General features: G+C 40.0%; 1 protein-coding gene across 1 annotated transcript; it reads left to right on the top strand.

The window, feature by feature from the left end:
* The first annotated feature begins 538 nt into the window (after positions 1 to 538).
* On the top strand, positions 539 to 12494 carry lacc1 (laccase (multicopper oxidoreductase) domain containing 1). The gene is made up of 5 exons (XM_052142134.1): positions 539 to 1222; positions 3118 to 3296; positions 3479 to 3644; positions 7119 to 7344; positions 10427 to 12494. Exons 1-5 carry the CDS (start codon positions 691 to 693, stop codon positions 10623 to 10625), a joined length of 1302 nt encoding a protein of 433 aa, XP_051998094.1. The 5' UTR covers positions 539 to 690; the 3' UTR covers positions 10626 to 12494.
* The last annotated feature ends 14311 nt before the right edge of the window (positions 12495 to 26805 follow it).

The raw sequence follows: 26805 nt of genomic DNA, 5'->3' as shown, positions 1-26805 counted from the left end.
ATCTAAAAAAAATTGAATATCGTGGAAAAGGTTTTTGTTTTTTTCGTAATTTAATTCAAAAAGTGGAACTTTCATATATTCTAGATTCATTACACATAAAGTGAAACATTTCAAGACTCTTTTTTGTTGTTGTTGTTGTAATCTTAATTTCATGGAAATCAAAAATACAGTATCTCAAAATATTAGAATAAAGAATTTATTGAGACCAATGTTTGCCAGTTAGTCCACAGTGAATGCAAATGGTGAGATTTGTGCTCACAGCATGGTCGACTTTTCTATGGGGAAGTCAATGAGGAACTTCTTTGTCTGTAATTTATCAGATAATACTATTATCAAATTAAATAGCAACTTATCACTGCAAGTATAGACTGGAAATTCTGTCGCAAAGGAACCTTAATGTCACATGCTATATGTTTTAAAACAAATAAATCTGCTGTCTGCAACACCTGGGAGCAATAGTGCATGCAAAGCGCAACTTGTCTGGTCAGGAGTTTCCACAGTGGGCGGTCCGATAAACTTTTCAGGAAGTACTGCGAGAGAGGAATTTTTATTTGCGTTGTAAATGAACGAGTTCCTCGTTTGCAACCCTTATATTCAGGTGTGGTGTGACAGCACTTCCACAGATCCTCTGTCCCACGCAAAGTGACCAAACCGTGCTGCGCGCAACACATTATTACGTCACTATCAGAGATGGGCACAGTTACACTTGTGGATCTAACACATCTCAATTGTCCTGAATATGACATTTGTCTGAAAAAGCGCATCAGCAAGTTTTGTGCAATGACTAGGAATGGGTCACAGGGACGTGTCTTCATCATAACAGACCAGCATGCAGAGAAATCCGTGGGGACGGACCGCTTTCCCAGAACCGCTATTCTGGAGATGTTTGTCGGTATAAGAGGCAAGTCCCCAGAGGTTCTGTGCAAAAGCTCTCTTTCAGCCTCGTTATTCTCATTCAAACAGGCTATAGACAAAGAGGACATCAGTGATGTAAAGATCATTACTTCGAGCCACGGAAGAGATCTGTTTCGAGTTTACGAGGGGCTCCTCTTCACTTCTGCCTTTAGTTTTGAGTACATAATCATGTTTGAAGGTCTGTCCTGTCCGCTGGGTGATCTCACAGTCATCTGCGCTGATGTTCAACATGAGGTCACCACGTTTTTACAGCACCTACCAGCGGTAAAAGGAGATATTACAATTCTTAGGTCCTCTATCATTTCAGGTTTGTTGTCTTCTTATAAAAACCTTTAAAGGTGCACTCAGTAATTGTTTTTCTCATTTAAAAATGTATACTTGTAAAGAAATGAATAATAATATTGAAATGTATGTATAAAAGCATGACCACTCATGTGAGATGAAGAGTTCAGTCACATCATTAGCCTTATAAAAGCTCTTTTATTCTACATGTATAGAATAAAAGGGGCTCCTCATGGGGGATGCCATGTTTGGATCACATGACCATCTGAATACTACTTAATCTCAGTCACTGCCCTGTTAATGGACACTTTCATTCATAGATTAAATTAATCCTGGTTTACTGAGCATAGTGAATTTCTACAATGGCATTGGTAACTGAATAAACTGTGTTTGAATGATACAGCATCCAGGCCACTAGGTGTCAGTGTAAGCAATTCAACATACTTAAGAAAATTACTGAGTGCACCTTAAAAGCTGATGTAATTTCTGTGACACTAGTGCAACCAAACAAAATTGCAAAAATGTCAAAACAGTTTTCTGAATATGCCTCTCGTCTGCAGTTGTTCAAACTAGTTTAAATGGTTCAAATTCAGTTTCTGGTGGCACATATTTCAGCCCATATAGATCACCCTGTCCCAAACTCACGCCATTGGTTGAGTCGGGGCGGGTCAAAGCTGGTCACTCAAAAAAAACACAGGAATTTTATAGTGCCACAGAGACACCGTGTTTACAGTTTTGAGAAAATTAACCTATGAATTGTTTACTAATAGTTGCCTTTGCATATTGAGCTGGGATAGAAGAAAGTATTTGAACACTGAAAGGGTTACATACTTAAGCTTTAAACATGCATACACATTTATTTATTTATTTTTTACTATATGCAGTAAGAAAGGTATGTTAATTGCCTACAGAACAGGAATCATATGAAAAAAATGGGGTATAAATTTCATTCAAAATGTTATGACATGCAAAATGTTAAATTTAACAACTTTTCTGTTCTGAAAAAAAAAAAAGCACAGAGTACAGTAGATAGACAAGCACACCCATGGTAAACAAACTGGTAAACATCAGCATTAACATTTTGCTTTTCACCCTAAACGTAACCTTTTATAGTAGGGTTTCATCTGGAAAGAGTGCCACCTATATGTCAGCGGTGGTACTATTCCTTTTACAGTAGATACAGTAACCTTTAATTTTGAGTGAAAAAAATTATAGTTGGAATACTTTTTCATTGTACCTGTTTTAAATGAATACAGAATCATGGTTTATATTCTTAAAGCTTTTTAGTTCAGAATATACATTTCCGGCCGGCAGTCGAAAAATAATTGAAAAATCCCATAGACTTCTATTATAAAGGTCCCCACACATATGATCAGGATGCTATAGAGACTTGGGGGTGGTCTCTTGTGACTTGGGCCAGTAAGAAACCATCTAGAAACCATTTATTAATGCCCAAGAGCCCACCTATAGTAGTCAAAACACTTAGACATTGCATAAATACAAACAAGTATCATAAATATGTAATACCATTTTTATTTGAATTATATATTCATTATTGTGGAGGAATTTTGACCAAATACAAGATTAAGATTCGTTTTGTACTATTTTTAAATCTTAAGTGGGTCAAAACGGACCAGTGCAGGAAGAGAAGTGAACAAGTGGCCAGCATACATGGGAACAGTAATCTAGTACAAGGGTAGCTCTTTAAAGAAGATACAATTTAAGATAGTTACGATTCGTTTAAAAAACTGTGTGTGAGTGTTATTTCATACATTAACAATAAAGAATATGTAGGTGTGTCCAAACTGGTAGTTTACTTTTAAATGATGCCAGGATGATAGATTCAGCTCACATTAAATTGAGGCGAAATAGATTGCCCTCCTGACAATCTATTGCTCTATATTTCCTTCATATTTAAAGATTGTTTTGCTCATGGCTTCACCACTCGTACCGGAGGTATATCTTACATCAGTACCCTGAGCTCACTCAACCTCTTTTGCAACCCTCGGCGCAAAGACTCCAGAGCTGTGGTGGCCGAGAACCTCCGCCGGCTCGGCCTGAAGGCTGGATTTCAACCACTTCAGTTCAACCTCATAAAGGTATTTTACCACAGGAAATTAGTCTTCTAAATCTGCTAGTTGATTCTTCTGCCATTGATGCTTATGGCACTTACAACTGAAAAGGTTCCTTTCCAGGCGCATTCATTGATGTTTCATTTCATTAAACATTTTCTACATAAGTAGTTTTCATTGATTGCAGGTACATTTGTCATTTATTGCAGTGTAATCATGCCAGTGATGTGTGGGTGATGGGAAAACCTGCACCAGACAGTTATGATGGATTGGTGACCAATCAAGTAGGTGTTGTTATAGCAGCACCAGGGGCTGACTGCATGCCGCTGCTCTTCACTGACCCTGTGGCAAAGGTCATTGGAGTAGCACATGCAGGTGAGATTTATTTATCTGACATGAAAACATTTCCAGGTCACAATTCTAAACACATAACATAACATAACATTATAGAAATGATATTATGCCATATTTCAGGATTCTTACTAGCATAATACATAACTTTTACAATTTCCTGTTATTATTAATGGTGATTCTCAATTATTTTCAATTTGGAAAAAAAAAGAAATTAAGGTTAAAATAAATACTACCATTTATCAATACTTCACAATTTAAAACAATATAGTGTATCACTTTTCTTTTCTTTATGATAAAGAGAACATTGGGAATGTGTTTAAATGTCATAATAATTGACAAATAATGTCACAATGTGAAAAAAATCTTTATACAGTAGATCTAAACATAGGCCAAATTTGTACTTTCTTTCATTATATTTTCAAACAAATATTTTCACAGTGCTTTCCCAGCAAGTTTATGTGCTGAGGCCAAGGAAGTATTTTATTATTTAGCAGTAGAGGTCTTAAAAACTAGCTTTTTGGCCAAAAGCCTTCAAATATTTTCTAAAGAGATTTTCAGAGTGCAGACCTTCTCTTACTTTACTTTTGATTTTGCCGTGAAATATAACCTTATACAGGTTTCAATGCAACCACAGTTCAGCAATTATGCCTCTTGGCTATTGTAATTGCTAAATTAAAAGAATATTCTGGTTCAATACAAATTAAGCCCAATCGACAGCATTTGTGCCATAATGTTGATTACCACAAAATATATTTTGACTCGTCATTTTCTCCCCAATTTGGAATGCCCAATTCCCAATACCCAATAGGTCCTCGTGGTGGCATAGTGACTCACCTCAATCCAGGTGGTGGAGGACGAATCTCAGTTGCCTCCACATCTGGGACCGTCAATCCGCGCATCTTATCATGTAGCTTGTTGAGCGTGTTACCACGGAGACGTAGCGCATGTGGAGGCTTCAAGCTATTCTCCGTGGCATCCACACACAACTCACCACATGCCCCACCAAGAGTGAGAACTACATCATAGTGACCACTAGGAGGTTAACCCATGTGACTCTACCCTTACTAGTAACCAGGCCACTATGACTGCAGTCACTCAGCACGCCCTGGATTCGAACTCGTGACTCCAGGTGTGGTAGTCAGCGTCTTTATTTGCTGAGCTTCCCGGGCCTGTCTCTTCTTTTCTTTAAAAATAGCAATAATCTGGGTGACAGTGAGGCACTTACAATGGTAGTGAATGGGGCCAATCCGTAAATAGTTAACTGTGTTATTGTTTGCAATGCATTGTACTATTGTAGTATTACGGTTCACTTGCATTATCAACTGAGGCTGTACAATATAATATAACAATAATAAAAGTCTTCCGGTGAACTCATATCAGCCATATCATGAGTATCATTTCTTAAATTGATAAGTGTAGTAAAATACAAACAATATTAGTAGATAAAATACTTGAATAATTACATTAAAATATATGAGTGGAGTGAATCTGGAGAAGGCGTATGACCGGGTCACCTGGAGAGACTGTGGGAGGTGCTGCGGGAGTACGGGGTGGGGGGGGTCCCTTCTTAGGGCGATCCAATCCCTGTACGTCCAAAGCGAGAGCTGTGTCCGGGTCCTCGGCACAAATTCGAGGTTCATTCCATGTGGGGTTGGTCTCCGCCAAGGCTGCGCTTTGTCACCAATCCTGTTTGTGATATTCATGGACAGGATATCGAGGCGTAGTCGGGGTGGGGAAGGTGTGCGGTTCGGTGGGCTGGGGATCTCATCGCTGCTTTTTGCAGATGATGTTGTCTTCATGTCATCATCGGTCCGTGACCTTCAGCTCTCACTGGATCGCTTGGCAGTCGAGTGTGAAGCAGCTGGGATGAGGATTAGCGCCTCTAAATCTGAGGCCATTGTTCTCAGCAGGAAAACGATGGAGTGCGTACTCCAGGTAAGGAAGGAGGTATTGCCCCAAGTGAAGGAGTTCAAGTACCTCGGGGTCTTGTTCATGAGTGAGGGGACAATGGAGCGGGAGGTTGGCCGGAGAATCGGGGCAGCGGGGGCGGTATTGCACTCGCTCTATCGCACCGTTAGTCACTGAAAAGAGAGCTGAGCCGAAAGGCAAAGCTCTCGATCTACCGGTCAATTTTTGTTCCTACCCTCACCTATGGTCATGAAGGCTGGGTCATGACCGAAAGAACTAGGTCGCGAGTACAAGCGGCCGAAATGGGCTTCCTCAGAAGGGTGGCGGGCTTCTCCCTTAGAGATAGGGTGAGGAGCTCAGTCCTCGGAGTAGAGCCGCTGCTCCTTTGCGTCGAAAGGAGTCAGTTGAGGTGGTTTGGGCATCTGGTAAGGATGCCCCCTGGCCGCCTCCCTAGGGAGGTGTTTCAGGCACGTCCAGCTGGGAGGAGGCCTCGGGGAAGACCCAGGATTAGGTGGAGAGATTACATCTCCAAACTGGCCTGGGAACGCCTCGGGGTCCCCCAGTCAGAGCTGGTTAATGTGGCTCGGGATAGGGAAGTTTGGGGCCCCCTGCTGGAGCAGCTGCCCCCGCGACCCGACTTCGGATAAGCAGTTGAAGATGGATGGATGGATGAATGAGTGGAGTGTCAGAAAAGAGCTATAAGTGTCAAATTACTTCATTCAAAATATGTGAATACCAGTGTTGTTTATCTTCATCAAAGCAAATAATATTTCAGTTTTAAACATTTAATCGTATAACATAATATGAACATAAAAATAGCATGTTATGACTCCGGCTCTGAATATCTCCAGTCATGATCACACACAGCCAAAGCTCAAATCATGAGAAGTGCCGAAACATGACTCGCGTAAGTGTTATTCCGCAAATAGCTTGCAATTTTAAGTTTCAACCACAGATGTCGCTAGAGAGCATAAAGTTATGTAGTGCAGCTTTAATATATTGATTCACTTCAAGCTTCGCTTTGGGTTTACCGGGGAGTATCTCTTCATGTAACCTGAAATGAAAGGGAAGTCAATCTCAAAGAGAAAATGCATATATATGATTCACACAAGGATAAAACAACTTGGCAATGGAGCTGGGGGAAGAGTCTATTTAGCACAATGTGATGTTTATTTATTCTGAAATCACTAGAGTTGGAATTGCATTGAGTATTCCTTCATAAGTAAGAGTAATTGAGCCATTGTCACTGCTGGTTTCACAGCTGGGCTGTGCTTACATAAACGATATTATTTTAGGTATATAAAGATTATGTTATTTTAGAGGGAAGTTTAAGGTAAATGTGAGAATGTGTGTGCTTTTGCATAATGTTCCCAAAGACTTATCTAGTATAACATCTGGATTAGCTCACATTATCTTTGGAGAACTGAAGATGATTTTTGAAGTACTTCAATAGAAAATGTTAGGTGCATATGTGCATTTTTTGTTTCTACATAATATCTTAACAGACTACAGCAAAAATGTGATGATGTCCCAGCTTGAGTATAAATGTAACGTAGTTGTTTATATGGTATTTCTTGTCTGTCACAGGCTGGAAGGGTACCCTCATGGGAATTGCCATGGCAACAGTGAAAGCCATGGTGTCCGAGTTTGGCAGTAGGCCTGCAGACATTGTATGTGTGATTGGGCCTTCTGTCGGGCCATGCTGTTTTACTCTGGAGCAAGATTTAGCCAGAGAGTTCCATGCCATACATCCAGATTGTGTTAGACACATGGAGTCACCTACACCTTATGTTGATATCAGACTCACAACCAGGTAAGCATCTAAGGTCAATGAAATCTTGCTCTAACTTCAACAGGACACTAAAGACCAATATTTTATTGAGCCCTCATAAACTGTTACTGTACTGTAGTCCACTGTGTCACTCACTTATGGCACTTTTCCACTGCACCTTACGGATCGACTCGCCTCAACTCTACTGGCTTTACTTTTCCGAGTTTGCATTTCCATTGCAGTTTAGTGCCACCTCAACATGGGTGGAATTATAGGCTGATCGTCATAGTTGTGCCGCCTCTACTGCCGTGACATCATCTTAAACATGACACAAACTGACCAAAACAATAACACGGCCACTAGCTGTTAGCTACTAGCTCATTGTGCTGCATAAAGCAGTTGTTGCATGGTGATTTTACAAAATTTTAACAGTTAAATTGGCCTGGTTGTTTTAGAAGCAAGCTTCCAGTAGCTGGTCAACTAAATAAAATGAAGCTTTCAAGCAGAGTATAGAGTTAACATAACAAAACATACCATCCTCCATCGTGGATCAACATCAGTCCAGGGCACTCTCCCTCCCATTGCTCACCGGTTCCCTTTACAAAAAGCTTCACTATGATGCTGCGCTGCTAAGCGCTATGGGGAACAATCCTAGTTGTGACCGAGCTGAAATAATGTGTGTAACACATCAATGAACATTGACCGGAATTAATAGCCTCGGCTGCTGTAATCATTAGATGCACCTGCGGCCAGGCTATAAATGGATATGTCACCAGGTGTCGTCAGAAACTCTTTTTTTCAGAGCGATTCTGTTTCTGTGTGTTTTACAAACCCTGTCAAAACTTTCTTTCCTCTGTTAGGAGTTAGAATTGGGTAGGCAGTGTGCAGTGAACATTTTTCTCTTTTCTCTTCTGTTTAGAAAATATTATATATATATATATATTTAAAAAAAAAGAAAAGAAAAGAAAAAAAAGAGAGAATGACTGAAAGCCGCAAACGATGCACATCATTTTTTCTCTGTTTGTTTGGGGGTAAGAGCACGCTGCACTTGCGTTGCAGCAGGGCGGGTGCTAGCACTGCGATTTGCTTTAACAGGCAAAGTGCTTTGCGCTCGCCTCGCTTGCTTCCGGGAGTCAGCACTCACGAAAAAAAAAAAGATCGTTCGTGGGGCTCTTGCATGGATTTGGCTGAGGAGCAAGAGACGGGTTGATCCCTTTCTCTCGCTCTCTCCCCAAACCCAGCTGGTCCTTCACATGATCTCGAAGCGCATTCTAACGCTTCTTCGGATCATGAGGAGGATCGCGATTCTCTTCCCGCCTCCGAGCTTTCCGTCCACGAAAAAATCTACGAAGGAATTGCTCGATGTTGTTACTCGTGCGGTTGCTTGGTCTGCGGGGTGCCCTCAAAGAGGCATCCTCATTATTGCCCGGGCCTACGAGGCGCGCGGTCAAGCTTCGCCAGTAGGTTTTAGGGCGCACTCTACCAGAGGGCTCTCCTCCTCTAAAACCTTGGCTAGAGGTCTCCCTCTGCAGCAAGTTTGTGATGCGGCAGGTTGTCCTCTACACACACTTTCATTAGATTTTTATAGTTTGGATGTTCTGCCACTCTGGGCTCTTATGCCCTTGAGTCGACATCTAAGCTCATGCCTAAACAAGTTTGTGATGCGGCAGGTTGTCCTCTCCGCACACATTCATTGGACTTTTATAGTTTGGATGTTCTGCACTCCGGGCTCTTATGCCCTTGAGTCGACATCTTCGCTCATGCCTGAACAAGTTTGTGATGCGGCAGGCTGGTCCTCTCCGCACACATTCATCAAATTTAATGGTTTAGATGTTTAAGCTACTCCGGGCTCTTATGCCCTTGAGTCGACATCTCAAGCTCATGTCTGAGACCTTTCGCGTTTTTGTGAGTACACTGCACAACCATAAGGGTCCGGACAGCCCCCAGTGCGGCGGTGTGGGTATTGCGTTCCCCATAGCGCTTAGCAGCGCAGCATCATAGTGAAGCTTTTTGTAAAGGGAACGTCTCGGGTTACATGTGTAACCCTTGTTCCCTGAAAAAAGCGAAACGAGATGCTGCACTTCTTTGCCGCACTGGGACGTCCCAGGACTGCTCTTCAAAAATAAGTATCTGACGACACCTGGTGACGTATCCATTTATAGCCTGGCCGCAGGTGCATCTAATGATTACATCAGCTGAGGCTATAAATTCCGGTCAATGTTCATTAACGTGTTACACACATTATTTCAGCTCGGTCACAACTAGTATTGTTCCCCATAGCGCTTAGCAGCGCAGCATCTCGTTCCGCTTTTTTCAGGGAACAAGGGTTACACATGTAACCCGAGACGTTTAGCTAGCATCCATTTGGTTGAACCACTTCCACTTTTCCTTGATAGTTCTGTAGTCACGATTAAGTTTTTTTTACTTTTCCCTACACTGTTGGTAGGTCCGGTGGTAGCCGTGTGCGGCCAACAGCTGAGACACTTCCTGAGAGACTTTTTTCGTTTCGCTCATCGCTAACGAGTGGACTGTCTGCACCTCGTTTATTGACCATCGGCATGGTTTTGCGCACAGCCATTTCTTTTTTCACAATTCGAAAGTCGCGTGAACAAATCATACTATTATCGCTGTTGCTAACTTGAAAACTAGAGGTTTGATGTTGCGTGTCGGAAATCCAGTGATGCTGGTAGTGACAATTCTCCCTGACCAATCAGTGATCTGCAGGATTTTAACGTCACATTTAGTATCGGCTCAGCTTGCTTGGAACCTCGACCAAGGTGGTACTAAAAAAGTATCAGGTAAGAGGTACTACTCACAGTGGAAAACCCCAAAAAAGCGAGCAGAGTCAAGTTGAGTCTAGTTGTACCGTGCAGAAGAAAAGCCCTATTAGTCATGCCATTTCCTACAGAGACTCACAGGAATGCAAAACCTCTGGCATAATGGTGATTAATGTAAAAGTGTAATGTATCTCTTTTAGAATATTTGCAGAATCTGAAAACTGATTATTGCCCAGGGGAAATAAAGACTTTAGATTCCAATGGTACACTTTGACAAGAGTATTACTTGATCTTGCATTTATTATAAAAGTAACACGTCTTCCTCTTAATCATGTTTTGTCTTGTAGAATTCTGCTGGAGCGAGATGGTATCAAACCAGAACACATCCAGGATATCAGACTGCCACACAAAACCGATTGCACACTGTGTACCTCCTGCCAACCTGAATTATTCTTCTCCCATGTAAGGGATGGAATCAACTTTGGGACACAGATTGGCTTTCTGTGGATAAAAGAACCCTATGATATGAAAGAATCAGACCACTAATCAATGCATTCACCAAGTTCTGATTAAAATGTGTAGAAACATTCACTTGAACAACAATGGAAAAATACCTTTTGCAAACTCAGAAATTATACTACTGTGAACACTTTCATATTTGCTTTGAAACAGGGTTCCCATGGTCATGGAAATCAAAACCTGAAAATATTAGTGAATATTAACATTGTGATTTCCAGGCTTGAAAAAGTCTAAATGAAAATGTATCCACATGAATTGTCCATTGTTTTGTCTGATCTAAAATATTTAAAGGTACTGTAAGTGGTACTTTTAGCTGTTCTACTTCCACGAGACTGAGTCGTTGGATTAGCCACGACCCTCTCGCCAAAACCCCGTACTCCAAAGATACCAAATTAGTTTTATTGAGACCGACATCATGCAGAAACGCATTTTAAAAGCAACAGCCGCAAATTATTGCCCTCAACTGACAACTGTTATTAACAATTTGGCTTACAATTGGCAGTAAGGCTCAATTTTGCTGCAATTACAATACAATGAGATGGTGCAAAATGATTGACAGGTCGAAAGTGTAATTGTCTGTGGACACATTTTTGTTTGCTGATTACAGTCTAGAGCTGTTACAGAGACAGGTGAGATATCTTACAACACTTATTTCAGTAATATCTCAGAGAGTAGAAACAATTTTGCATACCTTTCCATAAAAAAAATCGTCTACAGCACCTTAACCTTTAATTGTCTAGATATTGCTCGCAAGCCAGTGTGATAACATTTTATGTCTGTTGAGGTCATTTCTACAGTAAAAATGTTCCCTTTAAAGCCGAAGTATGCTATTTCTGCAAAACTAGTGGCAAAAATAAACAAATGCTTCAAAATAACTTTCTGAATATGCCCCTCATCTGCAGTTTGTCAAACAAAGAGATAGCCCTGCCCAAAACTCACACCATTGGGTGAGTAACGTTGTTGGGGCGGTTCTAAGCGTCTCTCAAAACAAAGACAGGAAGTTTTATAACAGAGACAGAGTAGCTGTGTCTCATTTCGAAGGCCGCGTGCTAGGTAGGTTGTGTCCTTTGAAGGCTACACAATACAGAGCATCCTCCTTTAAACAAGCCATGTTTAAATGGGAAGGCCTTCATAGGACAAAAGGAAACAGAATGTAACATGGTTGCTATGACAGCACACCACTCTTTAACAAGCAGGTTTGCTTTGAGTGAGAATGGAACAAAGTCCCTCTAGAAGAGAATACATGAGGTACGTTTTAGGAGAGTTATAATGATGTAGCCTAAAGAGAAAAGAAAATAGATTTTACAAGTGTACTTTTAGTCTAATACATTATTTTAATTATATATTAATACAATTATACATAGGCCTAATATATACTCTGCACCCATCTACTGAGGTAGGCCTACTTCAACTTGGGAATTAACATTACTTGCGTGTTTGAACATCATATTTACGGGCAAATTGGCGTCATTTTATTTTATTATTTTTTTGACATTTCCGTTGTAGCAAAGAATTGTGGGTTGTGAGTGCCCACGAAAGATACACCTCATGCATCTTCCGAATTCACGTGAAAGAAGGTCGCACTCCACGTGTCCTACTCGCTTTTCTGAAACAAGACAGCCTCGATGACGTAGGCGGCCGACAAACGCGACCTCCGGAAATATGCCCAGCAGTCTCTGTAAAATATATATTTTTAATTTTATGACTTCTAAAATGATTTTCTTAGTTCTAAACCCTCGTCCAGTATCACAAATGACTGGAAAATCATGGAAAACTCATTGCCCGAATCATGTGTAAACCCTTGTGAAAGATGCTCAGAGAAACCTCACTTTAAATACATAACACATTAATTGTCTTTTGATGTCCATTAGTATGAAAGTGCTATTGGTTTTGTTAATGAGACGTTTAAATGTCGTAAAAGGATGTATTTGTATGGTTTGCAATACACTGACAATAACCGTGAATGTACGCTAGATGGAGCTAAATGTTTTCTTTGTGTGACTGCTAGAGTATTTACGTTTGTTATGTTTGGTAAAAACGAATTGTTGTGTGAATAAATTGAAAATTGCACTAATCAACTGCTGCTTTTTTTTGTTATTGTGTCATGCCAAGCCAAAGTATGATATTCAGCTTGAAACTGACAACCCTTGTGAGATCTTATCTATTTTTTGCACAGTAAAATTAAATCTAAAAACACCAGAAATAGTCACTTATGTAACTTTATTAAACTGCTCAACCCTGTTCCTGGAGGCCCCCAAACACTACACATATTTTGGATATCTCCCCAATCAAACACACCTGATTCAACTCATCAGCTTGTTAGTGGAGACTCCAAGACCTGAATTGGGTGTCAGAAAAGGGAGATATACAAAATGTGCAGTGTTGGGGGCCTCCAGGAACAGGGTTGAGAACTACTAGAAGAGGGAAGCTGACACTAGAGGTCTCCTGTCGCCCTCATGTGATTGTTCGCTGCTTGTGCTTGTTTATTTAGTGGGAGATACTGATTGTTGGCTGTTGTTCAAGAGTCCTTCACCAGCATCACAGCCTTTTGTCTCCAGCAACACTTTTGCGATGTCACAAAAACATCTCAACTATCTTGTGCTGTTAAAATGGCCAGACAATTGCCTATCAACTAGTAATAGAGATGTCCAAGAGTGACGGATGTTTTGAAGGACATTGCAAGAAAGACCCGTGTCAGCAGCTCTATTGTACATAAGCAGCTTCTAAAGTATTGCAAGAGACAAACACAAGAAAACATGATAGGTCTTTTCAGTTTTGATGTGAAAATGCCTGTGTGGTGTACCACAAGATAGACAATACATCACATCTTATCTGCAGTGCCGAAAGTAATATGGCTAATAATGTAAAAATAGTATTAGCCATATTACAAAGTGACAGATGAAGTTACACCAAAATACCTCAGGGTAGGCTACTGTATGTTTGGACATAAGGTCGTTGAAGACAATAAGAAAATAAATAGGATATCCTCTCTTTTTGATAAATATAAACATATAAGCATATTTATATTGTAATCCTAACTATTCACAAATACATACTGTAGCTAAATGCATTTTATTGTTTACATTTAGAATAGTTTTTCCCTGCTGTCCACAACCCAATCAGAACAGACCTGTGACCCACTTATTTAGACCATGATAACGGCAGAGCTAATGTCAGATCAATAACGGCCGGCACAGTTTGCCTGATTTATTACTTCCCTCATGGCTGAGTTTTACTGTAACTTATTAAACTAATTGACACACATATCCTTTGTGTTCTATGACTGCAACTTCCATTGAATCTGCAAGTGTATATCTGTGAACAAACAAGAAATTAGATTCCAAGACGGCTGCCAAGTCTAATGGCATTGCAGAGCTCATCTGGCAACCAGGCGCACAAGTCTTGGCCTGGCCTTTGAATGCATTAACTCCTGAGCTGTAGTTTTATTAACCAGCATTCCAACTATTAACCTGCACTGCAATGAAATCAGCTTTTACAATGAACAAGCATGACACCCTCAGTTCCTGTAAAACACGTGATACAATCTAACCATTAATCATTTTGTTTACACTGGGGCAGTCTGTGGACATCAATTCTGTTATATTTTTGTAAGAGGTTTGTTTTTTCCCCTTTTTTTTTTTTTTTTTTTTGCCAGTTCTATACATAATGTGGTTTACAAGAAAGTGTGTGTTATCTTTTATTTTTTTGTTTATTTAATATAAAGGAAAAACACAAAAAAAGGCATGTTACAAACACAGAAGAGTCCCAATAAACGTCAACGGAATAGCTAAGCAATGAAACATACTATGCATCTTGCTTAAGATAATATTCATCAAAAGTTGTTATAAATAATGTAAACCCACCCACACATTTTGGAATAATACATTCAAATATATGCCTAATACAGCAATACAGAGAAATATGTTCTCATTGTTATGTAAGTTCCCTTAATTGTTTAATATTTTGTCAAATGCTTTCTCATTGACAGAATATAGCAACAAAAAGCATCTTCTTGCACTTTGTGTAAATAGTGTTAGATGCTATCTTCTTCTAAGTGTGACATGATTTGTTTCCAAATCTCGACAAAGTGCTTAACCTGTCTCAGCACGTGTTGTTATGAATGCTGTTAGTGAAAGATACAAATTCAGTTCCAAAAAATGGTTTATTAATATAATGGTATATAAGATGTTTAAGTGCGGAAATATGATGGCAAGACATAGATTCCATTGTATTAGTATTCAAAAGCTTTAAGTGTGAAAATACACACTTAAGACTGAATACAACTAGACAGCAGTTTTGTATTTGCTTAATCTATCATATAGCACATGCAGGCAGAATAAACTGTATGGACCAGGGGTAAAGTCCAGTCACCACAATGTGATCAGTGAAGGTCAGCTGCTCATCTTGAACTACTCTAAATATTTATTTGACTGTGAGGGTGATGGCTGTTTGTCTATCAACCATGAGTTGCATAACCATATTTTCCTGCCTTATGTTTCAAATCAGCTCAGAGTTCTGCCCTGTTTGCTTTGCTTGAATGAGGGGAGTAGGCTTAAAGAGCTTCCCAAATACAGATATGCTTACTTTTTGTTATGGAAAAAATAGCTTGCCGGCACAACCAGCATCTGCACGTAGCCCTAACTCGCAAAAAGTACTGTTTTACTGGAAACAGGCTTCCTGGCATTTCTAAGTATTCAAGATATCATGTCACAGCTGAATGCATGCAGGACATCAGACTTTCTTTCATCCTATTGTATCCTAACCAAAGAAAGGGCAATGAAGGAATTCAGAGGAATTCAAATGGACCGATAATTGTGTGTGGGTGCAAGTGTACTCACTTGGCTGTCATTTTGTGTGACTTTCATAGGGTGGATTTTGAAGAGGATTTTGTTTAGGCTATTATTAATTTTACTAGTATATTGGAATAGTATGGTATTAATATGATATATTAGTATAATATATGTCATGTAATTAATATTAATTATGATAACGATATCCTCTCATTTTACACTCACTTTCTATTAGAATTTAGACATTCACTGTCTATTAGAATTTAGGAGGAATGCATTGGGGTAAAAAAGTCTGAGACCACAATTACAATCTAAATTTTTTTAAAACAAATATATTTGATAAATTCAAAACCAAGAAAAGTTGTGATGTAAAATGAAAACAAAATATTTAACCTCTTGAGACCCTTTGTCCACATGCGTGGACATTACATTTTGGCTTCGCTATAGGCTATGCATAATTTAATTTAATAAACTGACTGATCTCAGTTCAGGAGACTCTGGGTTGTCATTAAAGAGTTAAACTTTAGACACACCAAGTCATGTGACCAAACATCATGCAGCCGATCATGGCTGAGTTTGTCTTTGGGAGAACTACAACAAAACTACATCTGGTACGTTTTTACATTAAAACATGTTTGAGTCAAAAGAGTTTAATCTCTAGTTTCATTGGATAAGTCATTTTTAAAATTTGAGTGATTTATTGCGAAATGGAACACTGTCAAACACAATGACCATGTACATGGACTATAGGCAAATTTTTCTCAAAATATACAATATTCACTGTGTATTATCACATTGAGGATTAATGGATGCATCCAAAAGCTGAAAAATTTTGCTTTCAGAGGCTGAAAACTAATTTGCTTGGATTTAATTATAATTATAACTTAGTCTCACTGTCCACATATGAGGACATAAATTTTTAGGAACAATATAATGTAAACATTATCATGTAAACATTATGTTTATTAGGAGTGAGAACCAGCTAACACTCTTTAGCGTAATTTATTATAGGTCGCTTTCCAGGCGCACACACCAATACAAAACACTATCATATGGCATATGCAGGCAGAATAAACTGTATGGACCAGGGGTAAAGTCCACTCCTCTTTAACATAGACAGCGAGATCTGGAGACTCTGGCTTCTCTCTGTTTCCCCACTGCGGCTCTGGCTGCTCCTTTCTGTAATTGTATTGTCTTGCATTTGTCGGTATTGTCTCCTCTCACTGTAACACAAAACAGGTGTCATAGATAATTTCCCCCAGGTGTCAATCCCAACTCTGGTGTCCTGGCATCGCTCTCCATTCACAAACCGGCACTCGACCAGGCCCCAACTCCACAGCCATTAAAGCAAAAAGACATACTGTACCATATACTAATACATTTGGACATTTTTGCAATTAAACATTCACATTTTTATGCAAGAATTTCAATGAAAATTTTTAAATTCAAATTTAAATTAAAAAAATAGAAGCATTTTCATTAATAATCTCTTAACCCTGCTGTATTTAGTCTTAGATATATTGTATATTCTATCTAACTTTAGTAACTTGTACTTCTCTGAGTCTGCTTATATAACTGTGTCCACCCCCATCATCCACTTCTTTGCATTCCATATAAATATTAGTGTTTATATCAGCTGTCCCCACTACATAAATACATATCCTGTTTATGTCCACAAACACAAACATCACAGATCCCATTCAGATAAAGGGTTAACAATGTCCCTAAATTCACAAAGATTCAAAGCTACAGAAATATTGTCTTACTAAAAAATGCTAACATCAAAATGTTAGCCACAGCTTGACGCACCCCCACCCTCACCAGCTGCTTCCTTCTCATCTTTGAAATGGGTGGCTTGCTTTGCTTTGTCACGATTACGCTGTGGATATGTAAACAGCTTAATCTTCAGAACATGCTACAAATACATGTTATTTTGGGTGTGGATGGTCTTTTTGCTGAGCCATGTCTGCAAACATTACTTTGAGACATGCTAAATAATGCAGAGGGAAATTAGCAAACAAATCCTGTCAAAGGAGGCAGGCCAAGAGCACCTTTGCATTTATGGAAGGCAAAATTCGGTTCCATCCGGTTCTGCAGTTCGTGTGACCCTTCCGTTATGTTTTATGTACTTTAGTTGAGTTTTCCACCTCCATCCCTGAGCATGATAATAAGCTTTACTGATGCAAAATGTCACATTTTTATTTGACTAGGTCAGATAAAAGGCAGGCAGCTAAAAGGAATACTGTTCTTATTGTAACAGAGCTCTGTCTGTTTGAGTTTATGGAGTAAAAAATTGTGTTTGAAACAGTATATTTTTGCTGAGCTCTGAGTCAGAGGACAATCCAAGCCCAAGGGTCATACGGGAGGGTAGATTCAAACACAGATTTGCAGTGCAGAGTACTGTTGGCTGAGGTGCAGTATTGATTGTACATGTTCATGCTGATACTGCAGCTTTCTTTCACCTGCAGATGCAGTCCCACTGATGGACGAGTGTACGGAGAGAGACACATTCCTGGCACCCTCTGCCTACTGCTGTCAGCTTAGGGCCTTCGCACTCTGCTTCAGTGCCACCAGTGCTATGGCTACAGTCTGAAGCATACTCTATTCAAGTATATGAACAAAAGTTCTCCTAGCTATGCAAGCATGATTTGGTGTGTTCTCATAAGAAGGAAAAATTACAAATGAGATCTCTTTAAGACCTCTAAGAATATTCCGGGTTCAATACAAGTAAATCTCAGTCGACAGCATTTATGGCATAATGCTGATTACTACAAAAATTATTTTGACTAGTCCATCCTTTTTTTTTAAAAAAAAAAAAAAAAAAAAGAAAAGAAAAAATCTGGGATACAGTGAGGCAGCTGTAAAACATTGAAGTCCCTTTGCAAGGCACTTACAATGGAAGTCAAATGGCCCAATATATAAAAGTTAAAATACTCACAGTTTCAAAATTATAGCCACAAGACATAAACAATATGTGTATTAGCATGATTTTAGTGTGATAAAATCACTTAATAACCTTTTCTGTGTGAAGACGTATAACACCGTAAACCCCCAAACAATTTACAGCTCAAATAATACACAAGTTTTAACAGAATAATTAATGTAAGGGCTTTTATAAGATTAGTCTTTAAACCCTCCAAAAATTGGCCCCATTCACTTCCATTTTAAGTGGCTCGCTGTAACACAAATATTTGCTTTTTTAAAGAAAAGGAGGAATGAGACAAAATTATTTTTTGTGGTAATCAACATTATGCCACAAATACTGTCAACTGAGTTAAACTTGTTTTAAAACCGGAATATTCCTTTATCATCCCATTAATCTCACACGTCTCCTCTAGAGTTTCAGAAGAGATATGTCCCAAACTGTACTCAGATTTCAAAATAATAATAATAATAATAATACCAAAATCTACAATCAGAAGATTTCAATATAAACTCAAATATTTCTCATCAAATTCTTCAGAGACCAAATTATCTGAGTAATTCTATCCACATTAATTGTCTAGCTCTTTACTTTTATTGTATAACAACAATTGTCTAATTTGTGTCTCCAAACAAATTTTAGAATGAACATTTGAGATTTTAAAATAAATAAATGTTTTCATAAAAAATAACTGAAAACTTCAAAACGTCTTGTGAACTTTGAAAGTGCAACCTCCTGAGCAATAAAATGTTCTTCTGAGTTGTTGCGTTTTGAGTTTGTCAGACTGCAATTAATAACATAACGCAATTGTGTTGCGAAAGGTGCTACAGCGACATTAGCGTTAAATGTCTGTTTGTACAGTGAGTTTTCTCTTTCAGATAAATGACTGTCATGGCAGAGCAACAGACTGAAGAGAATTTTACTGATATTTGAAGGTAAGTCCAGAGGTTGGTTACTGCCACAGCAATATTCCCGACAAATATTCACATTTGTGTTTGCGTTGCATAAAGTATGTTTCTGGCCCAAGAGAGGTCCAAAGCAGGCTCATCTAGCTCTACATTCTACTGAGAATTGCGATTATTTTCTGTGACACTGACCTTCTTCCTCAATTTGTAATAATGCCTCTCCTCTCTAATCCCTCCATTCTATGAGATTCAGCCCTGATTAACACAAACTCTGGACAGTTAAAAACATCTTGTTTCTCGTTATCATGCTACGATTAAAACTATCATTCCTGTTTGATCTTTTCGATTTAAATAGAATGCGTCTTTTTGAAACAATTTCCTCCTATTGGAGTGGCTGCATAATTTGGGTTGTCTTTTCCGGTGAACAAAAGCTTCCTTCGGCTCTTTCTGGTTCTCGCTGTGATCGTGGAGAAGCACAGTAAGGAGTGAGGAGTGTTGAGTATTCTCTTCATCCGTAGGCACAACTCAGTCAGCAGGTATTGTTAGGCCACCCTCAAACACACAGAAGGGAGAGACAACTGACCCTTTTGTAAGCTCCTTCCCAATTGGGTTACTGTTGCTTGCTCAGTTAAGCTTTACAGAACGTTCCATGTGAATTGCAGATCTCTGTGAACAGCACGATTTTCAGTAAAATGTGCACATATTATTCTTACGTGGACTGCAATGAAGTGTTATTACACATAACAAATATTATTTAACATCTTTGAATTAACCTGACTACATTAAGTTAAACCAAGCACTGGGATAGAAGGCACACTGGATCAACTTGGTGAAGGGAGCTGTGTGCAAGCGGAACACCTGGTCGGTTGTGCCACATTTCCGAGTTCTACTGGCTCGGACCTGACAAAACACGGGACAAGACCGACTTAACCCTGAGATTTTAAAATCTGGCAAAGGTATTGGGGTGTTTCCCAGCCCGCTGCTCTGCAGATGTCTTGCTAAGGAGGTGCCATGGGCCAGTGCCTACGAGGATGCCACCCTTCTCGTAGAGTGTGCTCGAACCCGCAAGGGGGCAGGCACGGCCTGGGTGTGATAAGCTAAGGAAATAGCATCAACGACCCAGTGAGTTAACCTCTGTTTGGAGACGGCGTTCTCTTTCCGCCCGAGTTGAGGCAGAGCTACCTTTTGTTTAGCCTCAGGGGGATGCCCTTGGCGGCAGGCGGGGCGCGCTGGTTTGGCGGCGCTACGGCAAGATGTGCCATCTGCTCCTTCACCACCAAAAACTGCTGGGCGAAGTCGTCGACGGTGTCGCCGAAGAGGCCAAGCTGGGAGACGGGGGCGTTGAGAAAGCACGCCTTGTCAACGTTGCGCATCTCGACCATGTTCAGCCAGAGGTGACCTGAGTGCCTGTGCTGTGACCTTCGTGGCTCTGAGAGCGAGGTCGGTGGCAAAGCACAGTTCCTGCAGCACGTCGGGGTCGGAACTACCCAGGTGCAGATCTTTGAGTGCCTTGGCTTAGTGAACTTGTAGGAGAGCCATGGCATGCAGGGCGGAGGCGGCCTGTCTGGTGGCGCTGTAGACTTTCGAGGTCAGTGATGACGTCACTCTACAGGCTCTGGAGGGGAGTACCAGGCGGGCCCGCCAGGTGGCGCGTTCTCAGGACACTAGTGGATCGCAACCGCTCTGTCCACTTTGGGGACCTCCGTGTACCCGTGGGCTGCCCCGCCGTCCAGGGTAGTGAGAGCAGACCTTCATGCAGACCTTCACCCTCCACGACCGCGTCATCTCGTCATGCACTTCCGGGAAGAACGGCTATGAGCACCACCCTGACCCGAGGAACCAATCGAGTAGCCATGAGGGGCTCGCACTCACAGTGGCCCGGGAAATCATAGTGGACAGCGAGCAGACCTGAAGGTGGCAGTCCAGACGAGTCATCAGCTTCAGACGCCACTGTGATACTCTCGTTGCAGCGGCGATATCGTCATCCAATTCCGGGGGCTCAAGGGAGAATGCAGGCTGGCCGCGAGCGAACCGCACTCATCCCACACTCAACGACGCGGGGGTGGCTGAAGTGGCTTTCTCTTGTGAGAAAAGAAAGCTGCGACCGCAATGTTGCCTAGGCTATGTTCTCGCACTGAGAACCATTCATAAAACGCTGCCTGCGTGTGATCGCAGCCCAGGCACGCGAGGCAGCTTTTATGACCGTCAGAAGTGGAGAGAAATCAACCGCATCCAGGAACTACACAGATTTTACTTTTTAACATCTTTACAAAGACGCATCCTGAAAAGGACGTTCAACACCTGCTGTGAGGAAATAAACTCTTTTTAGGAGGAGAAACACTCTTTCGAAGCACCCAGGGGTGTAGACTGCACAGCGTGCAGAGAGTGAACGCCAGCTGGAAACGCGCCGTAGATCCAACAGCAGTGCTTATCGCCAGTAGAGGTGAGTGAAACAGTGGTGAACTCAGCTTGCTGTTGCACAACCGTTCAGCTCCAAAGAAAAATTCTGACTGGCACTCGCTGCTCTGCTTCCCTTAATACCCGTATGTCCGGGGCGGGGCATGTAAATTCTGTCTGCCAACTTGACATTGGCCTTTTCTCAGGTTCAGAGGTACGTTTGGCATCCCAGGAAGACCCTTTGTGTCACTTCATTCGACACAACTTCGAGTGAGTGACAGGGAACACCATTTTCAAATGTATCCAATTAATGTGGATGTAGCCTTTGTTGATAAGTGACCAAATGTTTGCATTGTTTATCCTCTCAATTGGATTGTGAGGAGATACATATTTTTTTTGACAGTCAAATATCTTTAAAACTAGTGATGCCATTTTGTTTCCTTATACGCCATCTTCCGAGGATCTGGCAGTGAAACTCTTTTATGGTTGGAAGTCGGAAGTTTGAAGTAGGAATCAAGTAGGTATATCCCATATCCGACTTTGACTAAACACACCATAATTCAAGCAGAAGTGACAGTAGCAAACTGGCAACATCCAGTTACAGCACCTTTAGGGAACTGCTTCTACCTGATTTATTTTGTTGGTCTAACCTGTAAGCATTCAGAAGGATCCAGTCATATTAAACTGAATAAAAACAGTTTATTTACTGTACATTTTAGGTTATTTTATTTTTGTAACTATTTTAAGTTACCACTGTTCACAGTTTAGTACTGAGGAGAGGATGCTCTTATCCTGATCATTGTACAGGAACTCTATTTAAATATCCTGTGTGACAGCCATGACTGTGAGAAACCATTCATTGGTAAGGTTATTTTGGACTTTTAAGATCCTTCGGCTTGTTTCCTGTTCATGCATCTGATTGGAATTCTATTTATCAGCTGTTTAAGAAATTGCTATTCTGCTTTCAGAGCTTACACATTCCAAAAATAGCACATTGAGAGCATCATTGTGAGTTACTGCAGTAATGATAACAACATGCAAATATATGAAGCTCCACAAAATAAATATATATTAAGGGGGTCATAATGTGAGGAATCAACTTTAATGATCTTTTGATATAAAAGAGTTCAGAACTCAAAACTGAAACTAATCAGCAAAAATGTCTCACTCGTTCAGTACTTCCGCAACAGGACAGAGAAGTACGATTGATCACATGAACACATGATAACCCACATCAACAATGCATATTTATTAGGCAATTCAGACACTTAGCCAGTTCAGTGGTGGGGTTAATAAAAAGGAAGTAGGAAAGATACTATTATTCACATCAGAATATATGGGAAAGTCATTGGCGTTATGACAAAAGTCATCATATTCGCTTCAGAAGAATTAGAATGTAGTGCATGACTCAAATTGATTACTTTTATTGGGTTCTTTTTTATGCATGACATTATGCCAAATATAGCCTGAAGAAAGAAAGTCATAAGGGTTTAAAGCAACAATAAAGTGAATAAATATTGTCAGAATTATACTTTTTAGTGAAATACCCCTTTAACAGTTTGTGCAGCACATATTAATGTGAATTGTACATTGTTGAAAATGTGCCTACCGAAAATCAGTTGAATGGGATAGATCGAGGTAACAGTTGCTGGTTGCCATTTCAGTCTGCATTTCACATTACACAGCTGCAAAAAAAAAAAAAGCTTGTTTAATTCTAAAGGTCATAAAATGTACATACCGTCCATTTATTTTTTTTTTATTCATGTAAATACACTGCAATATAAACACAGAATTCTTTGGAATCTGTCACAGAGAACCAGTCTGATCCAGTTCCCTGCTTCTTGACAGGAAGTGAGCAGGGCAGAGCCAGCCAGCTGTTTTGAAGAAGCGTTGTTGGGTTTTTTTTGTTGTTTTTTCTGGCTTGGCTGAAGGAAGTGCCAAGAAGCTGTACTCAGGTGATCTCAGCAGCTAGACTGAATGGCCTGCCTGTTATTCATGTCTGGGCAATGGCTCAATCACTGCCATCAATCTATGATGAGTGTAAACAAGCCTGGGGATGTGTTTCCCCCCGCACTTAACAGATTTAGTAGCCGTGGGGAAGACTAGGGAGGATCTCTCCACATGGCACAGCTGACCCATATTAGAGAGACCAGGGATAGTTGTCGCACTCTCTTGTGAATATTTCTCAGGATTGGTTTAGTTTTGAGAGTCAGTTTTTGAAAATGCTCACCTTCAATGCTCACATTCATGTTGCCATACTATATGAAGTAAGTTGTAAAAACGGAATCTGCCATTTATCAGCCTAGTTTAGCAGTTAGCAGTTTAGCTGTTTTAACAGTAAACCAATTATAAAATACAAAATTCATGAAACAGCAAAAATGTAAAAGGTAACGTACATTTATATTAAACCATTGTGAACAACTTTTGTGAAAACATTTTACAATTATTAAATTGTATAAACTTATAACATGTGACAACTTGCCACAACCTGACATTTATGAAACATACCCTTGTCCGCAGAGCATTTGTCAGGACCTTTATTGTGTATAATTATTTAACCAACAGCTAAAGCAAAAATGGGATGATAAAGACATTTTTGTTCAGAGGATCTAAGAGGATTTAAGAGGACTTTTGACACAAAACATTATAGTTACTGAGATAGCCCTATAGCGACAACTAGCCCTGGTCTCCCCTACCTGCACCAGTTCCCTACAAACCATCTGTGCCCATGCTGACCTTGCAAAGGGACTTCAACGCTTTAGAGCTGCCAACCATTTGACCAAATATTTGGAGTGTATGCATGTGTACATATGGACTGTGGGAAAAATTGGGGCCCACAGAGTATAAGAGAGAGGTGTGTTTAAAAGAAAGAGATGCTGTGTTGTCTGCTGTTTAACCAGCCCTGTTTGGTTTGGCTACAGTGTTTCACTGATCCTGCGCGACTCAAACTTCATCTGAGGATGAACCCAGCATTGGCCATTGCCTGAGCTGCTTAATTTGATTTTTTCTAAGCAGAGATATTAGGTTGCACAATGGATTATTTTATAGAAATATTTGTTGCTTTGATCTTTCTAATCCTCTCTGAAAATGCTAAAAGCACATGGAGAATTATGAGTCTAAGACAGAATGCTTTGATGCAATTAAGACATATGAAGGTTTTGTAACCTTCGTAAAAAGCACGTATTGTACCAAGCGTATGCATATGTACCCTGAAATCGACTGTACCTGGCTCTCTCAACACTTTAAGACATTCTGGTCCCATGGAAACCAGGAAGTACTCTCATTCACAATGATGAAAATTACATTTTAATCCAAATAATATAAGTCTGGTTTAACTTGAAGAGAATTTCACATTTTGTTCTACAATATACTCATACTGTATCTCTAACGTGAATTTTAAATCGATATGTGTTTGCTAACAAGTTAAACAATTGTTTACAGTTTATGTAAAATACTTGTTTGAGGTATGTACCTGTCTGTAATTTAAATGAACCAAATCACATTTATTTTCAAAAGCAACAGATGGGGAAGTAGTCTCTTCCACACTTTTAAAAATCATGCACCGGTAAAACAGCTACTATGATATCATGAAATATTTGAATTTTATGATATATGTCACAGTATGTAAAATAAAAAAAGGCCAATACACATCTACTCTTGAATGACCATCAATTGATAAACATTCTAGTTACTGCATCTACTAGAAAGGGCTAACTGCTAAAGCTAACCAGCCAAACCTTGACACCTTGGAAGGGATCTTATGACACTAGTTAGCTGGTTAGCGTCTGGCCACATGTGGTGATGTCATTGGTCCATGACTTGCTCAGAAAGTGGGTTGAGAACATCTAAAAAGTTTCCCAGAAATAATTTACCAAGAACACTCAAGAACATCTCAGTGTAATTACTCCACTATTGTGAGTAATCACCATGAACACCATGTAACCCACAGTACCAGGAAGGTCCACTTTATCCTTACTCATTAACAACAGTCCACACAGTATAACCTTACATTACTGTGTCTCTGTCTTCCACGAAATCCACTTAATGCTACTTTTAAACCCACTGTTTCTTTATAAAGCTTTGTTGTAAAGGCTGGATCGCTTGAAGTGTTAAAAAGTTGTGCATATTTTCAAAAACAATCAGATCACTGTCAATAGGAATGTGGCCTGGAAGATAAAGTTGTGCAGATTGAACCATCACAACTTCCCACGCAAGATTCTGGTTACATGCTGAGATCAGTGACAGCATCAGGTGACACATCAGAGGCAAAACAAACACAATCCCCACAAAGACCACAGATGCTCATATTGCTCTGAGCTCTGGCTGTGTGAGACTGAATAACTACTCCGATATAACACGGCTTTATATATGCTTGCGTGAGAAGGTGGCTATTGTGTGTAATACTGAAACTATATAGGAGAGGAATTCTAAAGTAATTGTGTTGAGTGGGGTGTCACAAAATGTGTTCATCCAACAGACAGTAAACAACTGGATTTACTACATGTCTCAAATAAGAAATGTAAAAAACAGTTTTTAAGCCACACTATGTAAGATGTTTTTGTTAGAACTGAACAAAATGTTATTAATGAGCAAGTACACCAACAATCATCTTCCAAAATATGTCTTTGCTTTACCCCGAGTCACTACAGTAAGCCTATAATAATGCTTAATATTAGGACGGATTTGGCAGGAAATTGCATATGTATGTCAATGGTCCATTCGTGTTTACATCATGTCCGTAAATAAAAGAAAGAAACGTTCCAGCTACTACACCACGTGTATGTGCACTGACATGTGTGGTAGTAGATTGAAGCTGAAAGTTTGTAACCACAACAAGTAAGCGACAATGACCATGGATCATTCAAAACCAAAATTCAAAACCTTGAACCGAGAAGAGTCTGCAAGCAAAAAGGGAAAGTGACAGAGCCCGTAATAAAACATGAAAAAACCTCGGATTGGCTTTTCAGGGGTGGCAACAACTCCGAGATCTTAAAGGATTTAAAACCAGTCCAGAGATGGAGTTTTTCTTGCTGTACAGCAGGTAAGATATTTTACTGGACTGATAGTGTTACGATCCCCTGTTGTCTGCCCTATGTTCTCTGTCTCACTAGTCACGTTCATGTCACGTTTCCTTGTCGTGTGCTCCGTGTTTTCCGTTTCACCCGTCACCGATCCCGTTCCATGTCACGTTT

This window comes from Xyrauchen texanus, chromosome 14 (assembly GCF_025860055.1).
Source record: "Xyrauchen texanus isolate HMW12.3.18 chromosome 14, RBS_HiC_50CHRs, whole genome shotgun sequence".
In the NCBI taxonomy this organism is placed as follows: domain Eukaryota; kingdom Metazoa; phylum Chordata; class Actinopteri; order Cypriniformes; family Catostomidae; genus Xyrauchen; species Xyrauchen texanus.
This window is presented reverse-complemented; position numbering and strand designations above follow the sequence as displayed.